Source organism: Anguilla rostrata, chromosome 2 (assembly GCF_018555375.3).
Source record: "Anguilla rostrata isolate EN2019 chromosome 2, ASM1855537v3, whole genome shotgun sequence".
In the NCBI taxonomy this organism is placed as follows: Eukaryota; Metazoa; Chordata; class Actinopteri; order Anguilliformes; family Anguillidae; genus Anguilla; species Anguilla rostrata.
In genome coordinates this window covers 65,072,496-65,089,868 of record NC_057934.1, presented here as the reverse complement: position 1 = coordinate 65,089,868, position 17,373 = coordinate 65,072,496, and the positions used below count along the sequence as shown (strand labels likewise).

At 45.5% G+C, this 17,373-nt stretch overlaps 1 protein-coding gene across 1 annotated transcript in view; it reads left to right on the top strand.

The window, feature by feature from the left end:
* The first annotated feature begins 242 nt into the window (after positions 1–242).
* Positions 243–17,373, top strand: part of LOC135248609 (microtubule-associated serine/threonine-protein kinase 1-like) — a 40,730-nt gene continuing 23,599 nt past the window's right edge. Inside the window, exons 1-2 of the mRNA XM_064323433.1 lie at positions 243–1,667; positions 11,825–11,856. Coding sequence (XP_064179503.1) covers positions 1,629–1,667; positions 11,825–11,856 — 71 coding nt within the window. The 5' untranslated portion in view covers positions 243–1,628. The remainder of the gene's footprint in view (positions 1,668–11,824; positions 11,857–17,373) is intronic.

Genomic DNA, 17,373 nt, shown 5'->3' with positions numbered 1-17,373 from the left:
TTGAATTTTATCCAATTGGATACCGCGTATTGAATTGTTATGTTTCATCATTATTGCTGTTCTTTAATATACCCAACCAGGTAATATTACATATTTCTACAAGCTATAAAGTTGATATGTCTGTTATAGGTCCCGTGCACCGCTGGAAGTTGCCGATTAGAGATTGTGACTGGTGAAAATAGAGTGGGTATCTCGGAGGAGAGAAAGAGACGCAGTGATTCCAGTCGCTGAAGGGTTAAACGTGTTATCGCTTTCGTCCTGTTCAGTAGGAAGTGGGAGGTAGGGAATGGAAACGATTGAAATACGATCTCGAGGGATAGAAACACATTTTCCCGAATTAGGCTAAACAGGCGAACACACCAGGTAGCTTTTTGCAGATTCAAATCTAGGAACTGGTCAGCTCTTAAACGACTTCAACGGAATTCAGACGTGCCAACATTCTGTGGGATTATAATCGAACATGCTACTCCACAACCATTGGAAATGAATATGCATGCCTAGAACGGATAGGCTATATAGGCGTCATCAGGCATGACATATATATGGTTTCGTTTTTTATCAAAAGGGAGCTTTACAGACCAGTCGTGCTCAATTAATTGGCTCTCCCCGAAAGGCGCTGAAATGCATGCACGTGTATCTTTTGCTTTTAGACGTGATAGGCTACGGTGTGATGCAGTCACACACACCCATGGCTTAATGCCTTAATACCACATCTTACCTTCTGAAAGGATGTAAAACATAAATAAATAAATACGCGACGGCAGCAAGGGGAGCTACTTGGTTCACCGTCTTTGAGAGATCAATGGAGCATTATCAATTCACAATCCTGAAGACACAAATGATTCGAAATGTTAGATGCACAGAAACAGCAGTGAACAATAGTGGGTAGCACTCGTAGTTCTAATATATATATATGTGTATTTATGTATGATTACTGCGCGTGTTTCTTATTAACCCATATTACTGTCGGAGCTTGGACTCGCACAATCGCAGCCGAGGCATTACGAAATGGATGGAACGACCGAACAGGAAAGTACACGGGCGAAAGGAGAATAATGCTAAGCTATCAACAGAAACAGAAGAAGCGGAGATGGAGATGGTATTGTCAACAGAACCGTCTTTTTTTCTTTCAGTCCTCGTGACATCGCAATCAAAAACAAATCGTAGCCTATTATGGCTGTATTATTGAATTAGTAAATGCATTGCAAGTCATTGGCATATAACAACAATTGAGGAAAATTCAACCGAAAAGAGGAAGGACTTGGGCTACCGGTACACATTTCCATTCATTGTTTCATTATTATTATTATTATTATTATTATTATTATTATTATTATTATTATTATTATTATTATTATTCGGGGATCGTCGTTTAGAAACCCTAAGTCATTCGGTTGCATTCGGGACACTCCCGCAGACTTGCTTTCTCAGCAGTTCACAGTATGCCAGTGTTTGTGCGGTGGGGTTCTTTTTTTGGCTTGAGTTGAGAATCGGGGCTGTGGCACTTGACTGAAGTCGGGCGGCCGGCGCATGCCGCAGAGCGGCGCGTGGACGTCTTCAGAGCCTTTCTGGTGAAGAACGCGGGAGTCTCGTGAGGGGTGAGCCCCAATCGCGCTAGAGCTCGAGCAATGGATGACTCGGGAATTATTCGGCGCCGGAGGCTGCAGGTGAGATGTTTGAGCTGGTCACGTCAGCCTATAACTTAAAAAATTCAAAGTATTAATCAGTATATTTCTGTTATCACAGGCGAGCGATTTTACACAATATAAAACATTACACAATGCAATATAGCATGTTTAACCTCGTGTATAGGCTACGTGCATAGTGCAGCCTATTTTATGAAAACTGGTCCGTTAAGAATTATGAAAATCGATCGAAACTAAAGCAATAGGATGAACGTTAAAGCACTGACCATTTTCACTGTTGACATTTGGGTGGCAATGGTAAGGGTTTAACAAATGACAATTGCTGTGACTAAGTGAACGGGGGTAAAGGACAGGGGGAACGGCTGAGGGCCAAACGTATTAAATGTGAAGCTGCTTAAATAATAACTCATAGATGGGCCAAAGGGCTGCGGATAACTGATGTCAGCGAGCCTTTACTGTAAGTTACTATGTGGCTGCCTTGCGACCGCCCCTGAATATCGCATCCAGGGCGGCCCAAACTGGAATCCAGTTCCCCGGTAGGGAGCAGTAGGGGCTGGAGAAGCAGCTGGGCGGTAGGCCGAACTGTGGAGAGAAACACTTTCATCTCAGGTTGCTTGATCGGTGCACAAAGCCAAATTATGCGCACTCAGATAAATACAGCTGTGCGTGGTCCGATTCGGTGCCTCCCCCCCCCCCCCCCCGCACGTCTTCAAAGCCAGGCAAAACATCTGAACATCTTTCACTCCTTATTAATACACGGGCGTGTACCTATGTCGAAACTAAGCACAGATTCTCTCTGCTGCACCCCACACGGAACGTGGCGGCAGCGAAAAAATAGGCATCGATGTTTGAGTCCCACCCACAATGATCTCAGGAATCATGAGCTTGTTGTTATCTTGTTCTCTAATGGAGGCGTGACTTTTTTTCCCCCCCTGGGAAGTTATCAGCACATGTCTGTAAAATATTTGTTTTTAATGCAGGAGGACATGGAGGGGTGGTGGGGGGTGCGGTATGGTCCATATTTTATCTGGTTGAAAGGGTTAATGGCGGCCACACAGCTTTATGTTGCTGGTAGTGGCTAAACCCTCAGGGACCGGTCTTTTGGGAGCCCAGCCTGGCCCCCCTGTGAGGTACCCCCCGATCATGCGATGCCCAGTGCCGGGGCAGCAGAGGCAGTAGGTGAAACGCAGTTGGATGCCGCCTCCTGACTGAACGTGATGCTGGAGGAGTGCGATGCGCATGTGGCCAGCTAATCCATCTCGGTTCCGGCTCGCAGTCTACCCCCCACCGCCCTGATTGTTTACGGTCAGAACCATTTTGACTTGCATGAGGAATATGAAATGGACTTCAGTACACAGCGACACGCAAACATCAAAAACAGATGAGACCGTTTCAATCAAACACTCTCCTATCCGTGCACTTGCCAACGAGCAGTTTTGCAGTATACAGGTTGGTGCAGTTCAGTGCTATTGAAAGTAAAACCGATTATTAGTGAGGCAGTATTTCCCCAGAAGTAACCAATATGGCCACTCATACAGATATTTCCATTTATTACAGTTCTTTAAAATATCAAATATAACCAATCCTGAAAAAGATCTCGGCCGCTTGCGCAAGTTTGAGACCATGTATGGCAGTAGAACATTATGCAGGCAGGTTATCATGGATTGCATGATAACCAATCATGATTAAAGTGCCTCAAGTGTCACATGGTACAAGGGAAAAGGGCACTGCAATGCTATGGAAAGGAAGGTCTGGAGCTGTTAGACATTTTGGCTTCCAGTGAGAAAACAAACGCAGTACGCAGGTAAAATACATTCAGACCGTTTCAACTCATAACTGAAATTGTCCAGAGCAGTTTAAAAACGTATCTCCCTGGTATTACACTTCTCTTGATTTAATAATAGGTTTGATTGTAGGTCAGAAGAACTCCAGTGGTATATTCTGTATGTAGAATCAATATTTGTGCCTGAGGAATAAACACCTCTGTCTTTTATTTTGTTTGTGTAAAAATGTACCACCGTCTATAGTGCCTGTTTGAGTAGATATAATCTCAAATTGCATGTCTGGATTTAGTGAGCTTGCTGCTCTTGACAGAGTCTGTGTACAGTACTGTGAACAGAATGCTTACTGGAGTGTGTGTCTATGGGCCACCTTTCAAAATGAGACTGCGCAGGACAGGAACTTTTTCTGGGAAGGTACGTGGCTTCTTTCAGATGAAAAAAAAAAAAAAAAAACAGTCACAAAGCTGACTGTTTTTTTACTCTTGCTTGCCATGTGCATTGCCATGAGTGGTTTTACAGTAAAGTGCACACGGTTCTAGCTGTCAATATGGATAACTCAACAAAACCTTGGGTGCAGTTGTGTTGACTGTTTGGCACTTCGGCGTGCATAGGTACACTGAGTAAGGCTACCGTCGGACTGCTAGCCGGTTACTCCATCCCAGGTCCCCTCAGCGCACTGTAAGCTTGATGAGTGACAGCGTGGCATTTAGGTTATTGACCATGTGCGGTCTGTGCAACGTTTCCCAATCGTTTCGATACGTTCTCAGGCAAAATTATGGGCCCTGTATTCTACTCTGTGCAAACGACGGCCCCACCCGATTCGATTAACTGCAGAGTGGGTGTTTTTTCCCCTAGGTCCCGAGTGTGTGAAGTCATGCGCCCGGTAATAGCTGTGTCATGTCCCATTGCTGGAGATGTTTTGAGCGTGTGCTGTCAGCATTCGCCCTCCGACCGCCTTTTTAAAAAAAAAAAAGAATGCTTTCCGGTCCTAATCGGAGGCTCTCAAAAGATTACTGCCAGGAAGCGGTGGGGGTAATGAAAGATTGGGATGGCTTCCTCTGGATCCAGTCACAGAGTCTGCCGTGGCTGGCATGCGTGTTCCACTCACCTCCTCTCTCGCGAGCGGCTTTGAGAGACGGTTACAGGAGACGCTGAATCTATATAACCCATTTATTGATCTGGAAAATAAGTCCGACAACAACAACAACATGAGCAGGTGGAGAGCATCCGCACATAAAAGGATTTGCATGTAACAGCAGACAATCGCAGAGGAGCTCTTCACAACAAGATGAAAAGCTACGTATGGAAACTGTTCAGCTGTCTGTTGAGGCTGTGCAGCACTCTGTCTTTAAATATCTTTGGCGGAGAGGTGGGTGGGGGGGTTTGTGTAGGTGGTGAACAAAGAATGTTAGTAGCTCAGAAAGCGAGAACTGTGGCAAATGTGTGCTTTCTCTCTCTCTCTGTCTCTCTCTCTCTCTCTCTCTATCTCTCTCTCTCTTTCAATGTGTGTTTCAGTGTGTGTTGAATGCATGTTTTGAATGCGCGCTGAATTGTGAATTGTGAATATTTGTTTGATGCTCCCTCTTTCATACAATGCCCGTACGCTCCATTGTAAAAATTCTCAATGGATTTCCAAATTCCTGGAGTGCCTCTCCCCTGTGTTACCTGAGGACGTGTCCCGGGCAGGCCGGTGGTAAATTGCTGGTTGGTTGCTTTGTGTCTCCGTGCTTTGTGTTCGAGCTCAGCGCTGTCTTCCTCCAGCTGGGTGCTCATGGCACAGTCTCAGATCAGCACAGAACCAGCTGTGGATCTTATCAAACAGCAAACACAGATAGGCAAAGGCTTATCTCTGTTTGTGTGTGTGTATGTGCGTGTGTGTGTGTGTGGCTTTTTCCCCGGCTCTGTGTGTAAGCGTGTTAATTACATCTTACAGGATTAGAGACGCCTTATCCAAGCACTCACACTTTTTGCATTTACATTATCCTTAACTGATAATACTGAAGCATCGGTAAGACTTGCAGGTAACGCAGGTCCTACGGGGACGAACTGCGCCTTTCGTTAAGCCGTCCTTACCCACGTGTAACCGTCTGTGTATTACTGTGAGCATTCATTGTCACGGAATGAGGAGAAAGCCTGATGGGTGTGTGTGTGTGTGTGTGTGTGTGTGTGTGTGTGTGTGGGCTCCCAGGCATGAAGGTGAAGCTGCTACACGTTCATCAACTTTTGGCATTCCTCAGAAGAAAAAAAATACAGGTAGCCCCTCTGCTCCTGAAAGTGACAGGTCTCTGGTGCCGAAGGGGGAGAGGGTGTGGGGGGGGTGCTGGACTGGGCACAGTGTGCTGCTCTGTGATGTCACTAGGCTGAGGACTGGTCTGTCAGTGAACGCACTGAACTGGAAGGGAAGCAATCAGGCTGGCCAAACTGAATCTTCTCTCCTATCTCTCCAAATACCAGCAGAAAAATTCTCAAGTCTGGCACTCTCAGAATTTTTCTGTGTGCCGGAGAGCATATTTAGACTGCTCCAGCATGGATCTGCCTCCAGTGTCAGGCTGCAATGTGTGAATAAGAAGCTGATCACAGTTTGTCATCCAGTGCAGTCAGAAGTTCCCAATCTGAGCCGTGCGTGAAGTCACTGTCAGCACCCTCCTCTGCCTGCCTGCCAGGTACCTCATGCATATTTCTCTGCTTACATTTAAATTCTGCGGACGTTGTCTCACCGTGAGTAACGTTTAAAATATCATTCTCATCATCTTCCTGAGTAAGAACGCGTTTGTTTCGTTGTGCCGCGCGTCACGGCGGTGCGAATCCTGAAGAGGACTGCGTGGAGACATCGCTTTGGTTTGTCATAGGCATTGACTCACACAAGATGTTCTTGTGCTGAGTGCAAAAGCAGCTGTCGTAAGCACGCGTCGGTATACTGGATTGGCATAGTGAGTGTGCAGCCGTGCGTGCTCATTCCTGTGTGTGGAACTCAGGGTGGGTGGAATCGGGGCGGGTCAGGCATTTGGAGATGTGTGGGGACACAAACGTGGGGCTTAGGGTTGTTTTGACAGATTTAAGAGAAACGAGAGGACTTGATTGGGACTATTAAGAGAAAAATAAAGATTTATGGAATAAATGGAATGTAGAGCCATGCACACTTGAACACTGCTATAGTAGCAGTATCTTATTTTAATAGCAAAAACAAATCATCTCAATGGTCCCACAACTGTTAAATTTGCACCTGCAAAATGCTTGAAATTTCAGAGCGCACCAGCAACATGGAATGATTAATTATCAGTTAAAAAGGTCATTCTGCGAAGGTCTCTAAATATGGTGACATGGCAGAAATCATTTGTATTATTTTTTTACATCCCCTTCCCTCTTGTAACAATTATATGGAAAACACAGGCCGCGCAGGAGAAGGTCACAGACGACGTCCGGGTGCGAGGGGTGCCGTATCTCGACATACCCCACTAACGAGCCTCTCTTTCCCTGACGTGCGCATTCATTTGAAAGACGTTTTGCATGGAGTCCGTCGTGTAGACAGGGCGAGGGAATTCGTTTTGCACAGGCGTCCGTTCTGCCGGAGTTCTGATTGGCTGCGGTGCCAGGTGCACGGCATCCAGGTGTTTTCATTTTCTCTTTCGTCTGAGCCAATTCTGAGCCTCAGCCTCTCGAACAGCCTTTCGCCGGCCATAACCATGAAAGGTCACGTTTGTTTGTAACCTTTTAAGGGCAGAATGTGCTTCACACACGCAGACGAAATTAGACACAAACTCAATCAGTGAATGCCGGTGGCACACTGTGTATTCAAGTAAGCATTTGCAAATGCCTAATGTGCATTTTACAATGTTGTTATTATTACGGATTAACTGACATAATTCTGTAACATCATCAGAGTAGTTCAGCACAAATGACCTGCTGATATCTGCAAATTCCAATGTAATAATTGAAACACTTTAAACATAATTTAATACAGTACAGGAGTGCATGACAGACAGACAGCCATGTGTTAGAGCAGAGAGTGAGAGAGTAGCGTGAACGCAAAATAAACTATACCATAAAAACATGGATGAGTGACACAAGCTAATTTTTCGGGATTTTGGAAAGTGTTCTGTTTGGCCAGTGCTCAGTCACTACTTCACAGCGCATTCAACTCAATACACACTGAAAGCCAAAATGGATTCAGACAAGACGCAGTCCTAGTGCCTGACTCCATTTCTGTCTATATATGTCTATTATATATACACACATACTGTATATATATATTTCTATATGTGTGTGTATGTGTGTGTATATGAAACTGTGTATTACTGATCATTTGATCATTACCATGAACTTTGATCCAGCCCCACCCACCCCAAACTCACTACCAGTGTGTTGCTTGCCATTGTTGTGTACTGTAAAGTGTACACCATATATAAATAAATGAGGCTACATGCTGCTCGGTGCGTTTGGCCTGCTGAGTTGTACAGTGAGACATGGAATAACGATGCGTGGTTACATAACCGAGAGGTCTCCTCTCCACATGCAGTGCGACTGTACTTCACTCAAGCAGCTCTCTGCTGAACCGCGAGGGCTGAAGGTTAGCCCGTACGGCCATTTCCCCCTCTCACGCGGGGCTAACCGGTTACGGAAGCCGTCGTGCTCGAAGTCCCAGGCCGTTTCGACGTGATGGGGGGAAGCAGTAAGGAGAGGGAGCAGGAAGTTGAGTGTGGTGACGACGAGTTTTTGAGCCCCCATTGGCCAAATCCCTGGTGGCCGTGTCACATGTTATGACATCACAGTGAGTCAAAGGCGCATGAGGTCACTGTCTGATTGTCGTTGGCTGTTTTAATAAAAAATTTTAAAAAAGGGGGAGGAGTGTGCATTGAATGAATCAGTGTCCTTGACGTCTTTGTGTGCACTATATCCGTCAGTTACAATTTACCACTTAAGCACTGGAGGACATTTCCGCCTTTTAGAATGAGAAGCCCTGGGATTGTGGGGGAGGTCTGATCGTACGCCTGTTGGTTGTGCTTGTAAAGGTGGCATTAGGGTGAGGGAAAGGGTTACATGTTAGGACAGAAGATCAACATCAGAACATGGAGGGTATGGAAAGATCGGGTATTATCCCTGTGCTACTCAAACCAACACCTGAGTCATATCTGAGTCTCTCTCTCTCTCTCTGCCTTTCTGTATCTCTCTCCTTTTCTCTCAGCCTTTCTCTCTTTCCCTCTTTCTCTGCCTCTCTCTCACTCTCACTCTCTCTCTCTCTCTCTCTCACACACAGCACCTCCTCTCCTCATTGTTAAACTCCGCTCAGCTGTGTGCTTTGTTATTTGTGGCCTCGCACGTTTCTCCTCAGCGCGGCGGCGTGGAAGACTCGCTCCCGCAGCACACAGAGCAGGGGAGAGTGAAGGGGAGTCTTAGCCTGAGGGGATCGCAGGCCCAGGGTTAACCCTTTCGCCACGCCCGGCTCGCTCGTGCAACCTGCTGGAAGATCAGGACTGGATCTGCGGCTAACGCTGACTTGCTGACTGACCGCAAGGGGAGCACTGGGAGATCAGACTCAGTGGGCAGCGGTGTAATTAATTCACACTTTCCCCGCTTTCCGGGGGAGAGCAGCTCAAACGATGGTCGTGGAAAAGCTGCTCTCTTTGCATGTAGTAATGACACAGGAAGGAGAATGTCCGGGTTAATCTCGCTATTAAAGGGGAGTTTGACTGAGAAGGGGGTGGGGGATTCTGTATCCTGAAGGACAGGCCTGGAGACAGGCTGTCTGTCGGTGCGGAGGGAGGGAGGGAGGTGGGGGGGGGGGCAGAGTGGACGCCAGCTGATGGGGGCGGAGACCTGCTCCAGTAAAGCAGATTTGAATGTTATTCGACATTCAACGCTCCATAACAGACCATTAGTATGATCGATTGACCTAGTTTTACCCTACTCCATTTTGGAGGCGCTCCTGGAGATCTGTCTGTCCGTAGCGTGGGGTGGGGTTGGGAAAGGGGGGCCGCAGGCATTGGTGCTGTCCATTGAGCCCCCCCCACCCCCACCCCCAGTGAAAGCATCTGCTCCGAGCCGGAGGTTAACATCAGAGGGCAGCGCGCGGAGTGTTTACATACGCAGAAGTGCCTCTGGTGGCATTCATGAGAAATTGCCGTTTCTTCGTCCTGCTATTTGTAAGCCCCCCCGTGCGGAAACACACAAACGTCCTCCCTCTCGTGTTGTGGACCGTGCTACAAGGCAGCGGAGATCTTTCCTCCGGCATATTGGATTCGGCGATGACAAATAGAGGCTGAGCATCCTGGATAAAGAACGACCTCTCCTGAGAAAGATCCGGAAATGAAAAGGGCTTTAAGAGAGACGGCAGAGGCGAGGCGTCGCTTACCTAGCTGAGCGTTCTCAGCTCTGAAAGAGCTCGCTTGTCAGGTCGGGTGGTGCGGAAAAAATGTGCACGTTTTTTAAAGAGATAAAGCCGTAAGCAGAGATCACAGTTTACATGGGCGAAGATGTAAGCAGAGGTATACAGTCCAGGGGGTCAGAAAAGTAGAAGTCATACCATGTGGTTCTTCCACCCATGAACTCAGCCCGCTGATTGGTTTTTTCTCTGATTAGTTGGGGCGACATAGCTCAGGAGGTAAGACCGATTGTCTGGCAGTCGGAGGGTTGCCGGTTCAAACCCCGCCCTGGGCGTGTCGAAGTGTCCTTGAGCAAGACACCTAATCCCCAACTGCTCTGGCGGATGAGAGGCATCAATTGTAAAGCGCTTTGGATAAAAGCGCTATTTAAATGCAGTTCATTTACCATTAGTTATATCTCCTGGCTGAGGAATTGTGCTCGTAAGCAAATATAATTGTTTGGAATAAAATACTTCGGGTGGACTTTTGCTTTCTGAAAACTGGATATTACACCTCTGTCTTTCTGTCTACCTGGGGATTATGTTATTAGCTATTATGATGCACGTATGAAGACCTAGTGCTGGGCTGAAAAACACCTTGTATGCAGTTTTTTGTTGTTGTTAACCTGGCTCAGTTATATAATTCGCTGGTTCTCCATGTTAGAACATGAAAGAATGCAGTAATAGTCCTCTGCTTTCATTTATGCAGAAATGTAGCTAAAGAAATGCGGTTATCAAGACATGTATCTGAATATGAATGAATAATAGTGGAGCTAATTAAAATAATTAAGAACACAAGCTGCCATGATATGCAGAAACAGTACAGTCCTCTTTGCCTGCCCCCGACCTAGTAGCAAGGTTAGGTGTATAGTAACAGCTCAATGACTTGCCGATTCTGCATGCATACAGTAAGAACGGTCTGCTAGTGAATAATTATATTAAAATGATTTGGCTAAAACATTGAGGCTACAGTTTGAATTCATGGGATTGTGATACTCATTGGCCAATTGAACACATTGCTGCCTCCTGCTAGCAGGAGTGCAGAATGAACCTCGGTGCTTTGGTCACCATTGGTTTTGTTCCTGGCTGTTCTCAGTGTGATTGCAACAGACACAAACCTTAAAAAAGTGAAACTCTCCTGTGTTTGAACTCATCAGGTAAGTCGCGGTCTTGTACTGTTTCGTTGAGCGGCTTTCACATTTCCTTCAAACGACTGGTCTTAAATAAATTTAATTTGGATTTGGAACTCGTATCAAAAAAATCCCTTTCATGTTTTTCTAGAATCAAAGAAGTAATGGGTTACGGTTCTATCGAGAGTGTTAAAAATGATTTCATGTTGTTCTGAACATTCCTGACTGCTTGAGCAGTAGGAGTCATTAGGAACCATTTTCTTTTCAGCTTCATGATTACTCAGCCCACACTAAAGAGCTCGTTTTAGCACTGAGAGTGATTCCTGATCAGAGCACAAAGACAGACCTCAGTATCAGGTCTGAGTGGGTCTGTTCACTTAGCAAACAATTGCTTTCTGCCCACAGAAGACCAGGGATTCTGTGCTCTCTGTAGAATTGCTTTAGAAATGTCTGAAAAAACTAAACTTAAAATTTGTTAAGAATAATTCTGTACAAAAAATAAAAAAATAAAATATAATTTTAACTAGTCAAATGTCATGTAAAAGCATGCCATGGTGCTCAATTCACACAACATTTGAGTGGTTAGAAATGCTAATCTTCAAAAGTGGTATAATGTGTTTGTTAATAAAAAGTGAATATAATCTGTTGGAATTTACAGAGCTCATAATGGACTGTGAATTTCTTCCAGATGATCAGTGAAGCTCATTTAGCACGGAAAACACGTTCTGTGTGTGTCCTCCCCCTCACAATCGGTTCACTGGGTTGTGGTTCTGGTTTTACCGTAATTCTGTTCAGAAGCAGTGCTTGTAATTTGTGTCTTTGCAGGAGTTTTAGTGTTGGGCGTTGTCCATCACCTGAGACCCGACCTGATCTTTGCTTTTCTTTTCTCCTCTCTCCCTCTGTTTCCAGAAGGATCTTCCACTACCCCGGAAAAGCAGCAGGTTGGTTCACATTTCTGTCACTTTCGGTCTGAACTCATGGACCACTGGACTGGAGTCTATTTCATGTCTCATTAAGTGTGTGTGGGCTGTTCTGTTAGAGTATGCATGTATTTGTCTTGATCCACATGGCAAACTGGGACAAAATCTGGAGAACGCTCTGCTTAACCCAGCACAGCCAAGATTGTGTTATGCTGACATTAATATAAACTGACAGCAGATAAGTCATTGAAATCCTCAAAAGAGCAGTACAAAGCAGACAGAAAGTGATGCAACCAGGCACTGGATTTATGAAATAGACTGACCTAAAATAATATGAGGGCTGTTTTCAAAAGTTAATTTTAGAAAAAACACCAAAATATGCCAACTAGATATCTGTCTTTTTTATTCAAATTGTAGAATAATATTAAAATGCAAAAAATAAAAAATAAAAAGAAATGTATTTTGCATTCTATTTAAAACACAAGTAAGCTAAACTGACCTCCCATTTTTCATCATTTGATTTAACATCGTACTGAATTTAGGAAGTCAGTATGTTGTCTTCTATAGACATAAAATCCCATGATCACATTAGCTTGTTTTACGCAATACATTACATGATGACTTAGCAGTTTCCAGTTCATTAGTAGTGGTGTTAGACAGAGCAGTGTAGCTACACCCTGGGGCCTACGAATGGTTATCAGCTCTGCGTGTGAATCGTTTTTGGAAAGACCTGAGTCATGCTCGCTCGGTCTGGGTCACAGCAGTGACCGTCCGTGTCTGCGGTGAGGGACGGCACGCTGGTTGCTGGCCGTGGTGCTGAATCCTATCCTTCCTGTACCGCTCGTCCTTTCAGTCGTGTGGCTGTGATGGATGCAGAAACTGGGAGCACTCGTTTGATTGGTTGCGGTAAATTTTGAGTGGCGGGACGGACGCTGTTAGCCCAAGATTTGTTCGTCTTGCACAGGGGGGAAGGGGGATTATGGCTACTTTCTGCCCGAGATTTGGATTTCCCCTTTGAGCCTGTCTCTGTTTGCCTGCTCATAAAAAATAAAAGAAATTGTCCTTGTTTAGCCCTGTTTTGGGACAAGGAAGCAGTGCATCAGATGTTGTCAAAATCCGTTCAGGGCCCAGTGATTTGAAATTGAGTTTGCTGCAGTGTGGGAATGACATGACCGAGCAGAGTCTGCCAGTACAGACAACTGTCATTAACAGTACTGCCTGACAAATTCAGCCTTAAACCATTTGTCATCATTGATTTAACAGCTAACCAAATTAAAGATATCCATACTTTGTTTTCTAAAATCACGTGATCGTATTAGCTTGTTTTACACAATTTACATGATGATTAAGCAGTTACCAGCACATTATTATTAGTGTACTGTAGATTTAGCAGCATAGCTATCCTAGTGCACTACTGAACATGGAAGGAGAGATATGTACTGTGACCTTCACTACTGAAAAGATCATTCGCTAAAAGCTTCACTTCAGTAAAAGCGACACAGAGGGAACAGTTTGAAAAGCCTTTCTTTCTCTTGGATGCATTAGTAATGTCACGTTTTTAACTGGTTAAAATAAACAGCAAAACAAAAATCAGCTTGTTGTGTTGAGTATTATGACTTCTGCAAGCTTTGCACTGTACTCCTTTTGTCCTGAAAACACAACAGGATTGTTGGTCCTAGCCTGCTGTTTCACTTACCAGTTAGCAAGGATATTGTCTCCTTTTGGCTCTACGTGCTGATGTACAATAGAGAAAACATTCACATCGAATTCGGTGCAATTCCTTGTGCACATAATGCTTTCTAGTGTAATGCGCTGAGTGTCTCAAGTGTTAGCAAAGTGCAGTGAAGAAACGTGTGCATTTAACTGCATGTTTGTGTGTTATTGACAATTTTTCAGTTATCTGGTTTATGTGATCTCTGCTTCTGTGGCAGTCAGTTATTACTGCAGCACAGTGATACCCTGCAGACATGCTCAGTCGGGGTGTTTGCCGCCGATCTTTAATTGCAGTCTGCGTGGTTACGTTGCAGTGCCTCTGAAGGAGGCCAGCAGCTCAGGCACAGACTGTCCCGCACGCGCCACACGCCCCCCACCCCCCGCTCAATGCCCATCACAGCTTAGGGGTGGGGGGGGGGGGGGGCGGCATTTGAGCCACGAGTCCTGTTCTCTCACTCTGTCTGCTCATTTCCCATTCCCCTGTCATGTTCGGGGGGGGGGGGACACGGGGCAGGGCCGGATGTCATTGGGGTGGAATAACGGCTGGGGAATGGGACCGCAGTTGGGAATGCAAGTGTCAGGCCTCTTCTCCCACCTGCGTCACCCGTTACGTGTGCTTTAGAATAATTCCTTACTTTCTGCAGATACTGAAACGGTGCACCTGAGCGTGCATCAGAATCCCCTGCTTGATGCTGTCTGTCTCTATTTATTTTTTTCTACCACTGCAGACGCACAGTGAATTCTCTTAAGTAAATGTCATTTTAAATTAGATTTTAAATTGCCGCAGCAGTCAAAACCATATTACATACATCATTCATGAAACAGCATATTTTAAACTCTTTTTTTCTCTCTTCAGTCAACTCTTATTCATAGACCTGAATAATTAAACTTCAGCCAGCTTCAAAATCATCAGTTGTTATGTGTGGCAAAAACATCTGTGACAGCATATGGTACGATATAATTCCATTTTTATTCAAGAATGGTTTTTCACCAGGCCTGGTAGTGTTACAAAGAGCCTTTTTTAAAAATCAGATCCGGAAGGGCGCGGTTAAACAGTCAGACAGTTTGTTTTTCTGGGCCTTTTCTTTCTCACTTCCCCAAACGCCTTTGGCCTTTGTAGTGGGTTTTCTGAGACACGGCTGTTGTACTAGGCTCTGCTCTGGGCACATCACGCTCCAGCGGCACCTGCAGCCAACCACCGCCATAATCCCTCCCTCCTTCCCTCCCTCGCTTCTCGCTGTTTCTCTCTCCGCTTCTCTCTCTCTCTCTCTCTCTCTCTCACACATGCACACATACACCCACCCCCTGCTTCTCTCTGTTTCTCTCTGCTTCTCTCTCTTCCTCTCCTCTCACACACAATACACACCACACACAACACAGTCCTCTGGTTCTTTGGGTCAGTGACTCCTCCTACCATTCAGATTACATAGCCGCAGCCCGAGCACCAGCGCCTGATCAGCTGGCTTGTATGCAGCAGTAGGCCACGCCACACCCACAGACTCACAACACTGGGCGCACGCACGTACCACAGACAGCCCGATATCCCCCCCTCTCCCCCCTCTCTCCTTTGTATTCTGCTTGGCACATACCGAGAACAGCCACATTCCCCTTCTCTTCGCTGCTTCTTCTCCTTTTTCTTTTGCAGCGAGAGCGAAGGCACCCCTGCTGCTGCTCTCCTGCTGACATCCTCTGCAGCTTCTCGCAGCATGACGCACGAGATACGAGGTGTATCTGAGAGAGAGAGAGAGAGAGAGAGAGAGAGAGAGAGCGACAGAGACCTGCAATGTCATTTTTGAGAGACACTGCTGCTTCCTAGACTGTTCGGCTGCGCTCAGCTTGTCTCGACTCTGGGCTGCCCCGCATCTTCGACAGCAACATGTTCCGACGCACAAAAAGGTAAAAAAAAACAAAGGGAGAGAGAGAGAGAGAGAGAGAGAGAAAGGCAGATCAGAAAAGCCAGAACCAGATGGCTGAAACTGTTCCAGTAGACTCTGCTTTTCTCTCACCCCCCCTGTCCTGTCTCTTGTCCTTGTTTAACAGGTGTGCCTCTTGGTCTTGTCGCCGGTTGTGTCGCTGGCGATGTGGGTGCTTTTGTTGCATGTGCTGCGATGCGCGTCGTCATCACTGGCTCTCTGTCCTCCTGCGCTCCTCGCCTTCTCCCTCTCTCGCCCGGGCTCCTCCGTCTCCTGATTCTCGCTGGAGTCAGCCTGTGTGCTCTGCCTCTTGTGCAAGCCGGAGTCTGTCGGGCAGTGTGGGGTTTATTAGTAACACGCGAGGCAGTAAATGTGAATGGCAGCGTGTGTACGGTGCTTTGTTTAGGCTTGTTCTTCTTTGGATGTTTGTAACACACGTCATTCTGATTCATAAATGTGTGTGGAGAGGAGGAGGGGAGTATAAATGTACTTATATCTAAATGCTATTATATATAGTTATTTGGTAGACAGACAAACAGATAGCTAGATAGATAGCTAGATAGATAGAGAAGATAGTGATAGAGATATGAAATGTGATGATAGATAGATAGATTTCTTTTCTTGTGGGTAGAGTACATGTGGTTTTGGTAGCCGGAAACTGGCCTGTCTATTTTTATGCTGCATTAGAGAGATAATCTTTGTGTGAAAAGGCTACAGTAGTGAGTTTGCTGAGAGTAACTGTGTGAAGTTTGTATTAGTGGGTCTGTTGAAAGTAACTCTGTGTGTAAAGGTTGTATTTGTGGTTCTGTTGAGAATAGCTGTGTGTGTAAAGGTTGTATTTGTGGGTCTGTTGAGAGTAACTCTGTGTGTAAAGGTTGTATTTGTGGTTCTGTTGAGAATAGCTGTGTGTGTAAAGGTTGTATTAGTGGGTCTGTTGAGAGTAACTCTGTGTGTAAAGGTTGAATTAGTGGTTCTGTTGAGAATAGCTCCGTGTGTAAAGGCTGTATTTGTGGGTCTGTTGAGTGTTAGTGTGTGTAAAGGCTGTATTAGTGGGTCTGTTGAGTGTTAGTGTGTGTAAAGGCTGTATTAGTGGGTCTGTTGAGTGTTAGTGTGTGTAAAGGCTGTATTAGTGGGTCTGTTGGTGTTAGTGTGTGTGAAAGGTGTATTAGTGGGTCTGTTGAGTTTAGTGTGTAAAGGCTGTATTAGTGGGTCTGTTGAGTGTTAGTGTGTAAAGGTGTATTAGTGGGTCTGTTGAGTGTTAGTGTGTGTAAAGGTTGTATTAGTGGGTCTGTTGAGAGTAACTCTGTGTGTAAAGGTTGTATTAGTGGGTCTGTTGAGAGTAACTCTGTGTGTAAAGGTTGTATTAGTGGGGTCTGTTGAGTGTTAGTGTGTGTAAAGGCTGTATTGGTGGGTCTGTTGAGTGTTAGTGTGTGTAAAGGCTGTATTAGTGGGTCTGTTGAGTGTTAGTGTGTGTAAAGGCTGTATTAGTGGGTCTGTTGAGTGTTTAGTGTGTGTAAGGCTGTATTAGTGGGTCTGTTGAGGTGCTGTGTGTAAAGGCTGTATTAGTGGGTCTGTTGAGTGTTAGTGTGTGTAAAGGCTGTATTAGTGGGTCTGTTGAGTGTTAGTGTGTGTAAAGGCTGTATTGGTGGGTCTGTTGAGTGTTAGTGTGTGTAAAGGCTGTATTAGTGGGTCTGTTGAGTGTTAGTGTGTGTAAAGGCTGTATTGGTGGGTCTGTTGAGTGTTAGTGTGTGTAAAGGCTGTATTGGTGGGTCTGTTGAGTGTTAGTGTGTGTAAAGGCTGTATTGGTGGGTCTGTTGAGTGTTAGTGTGTGTAAAGGCTGTATTAGTGGGTCTGTTGAGAGTGGCTGTGTGTGTAAAGGCTGTATTAGTGGGTCTGTTGAGTGTTAGTGTGT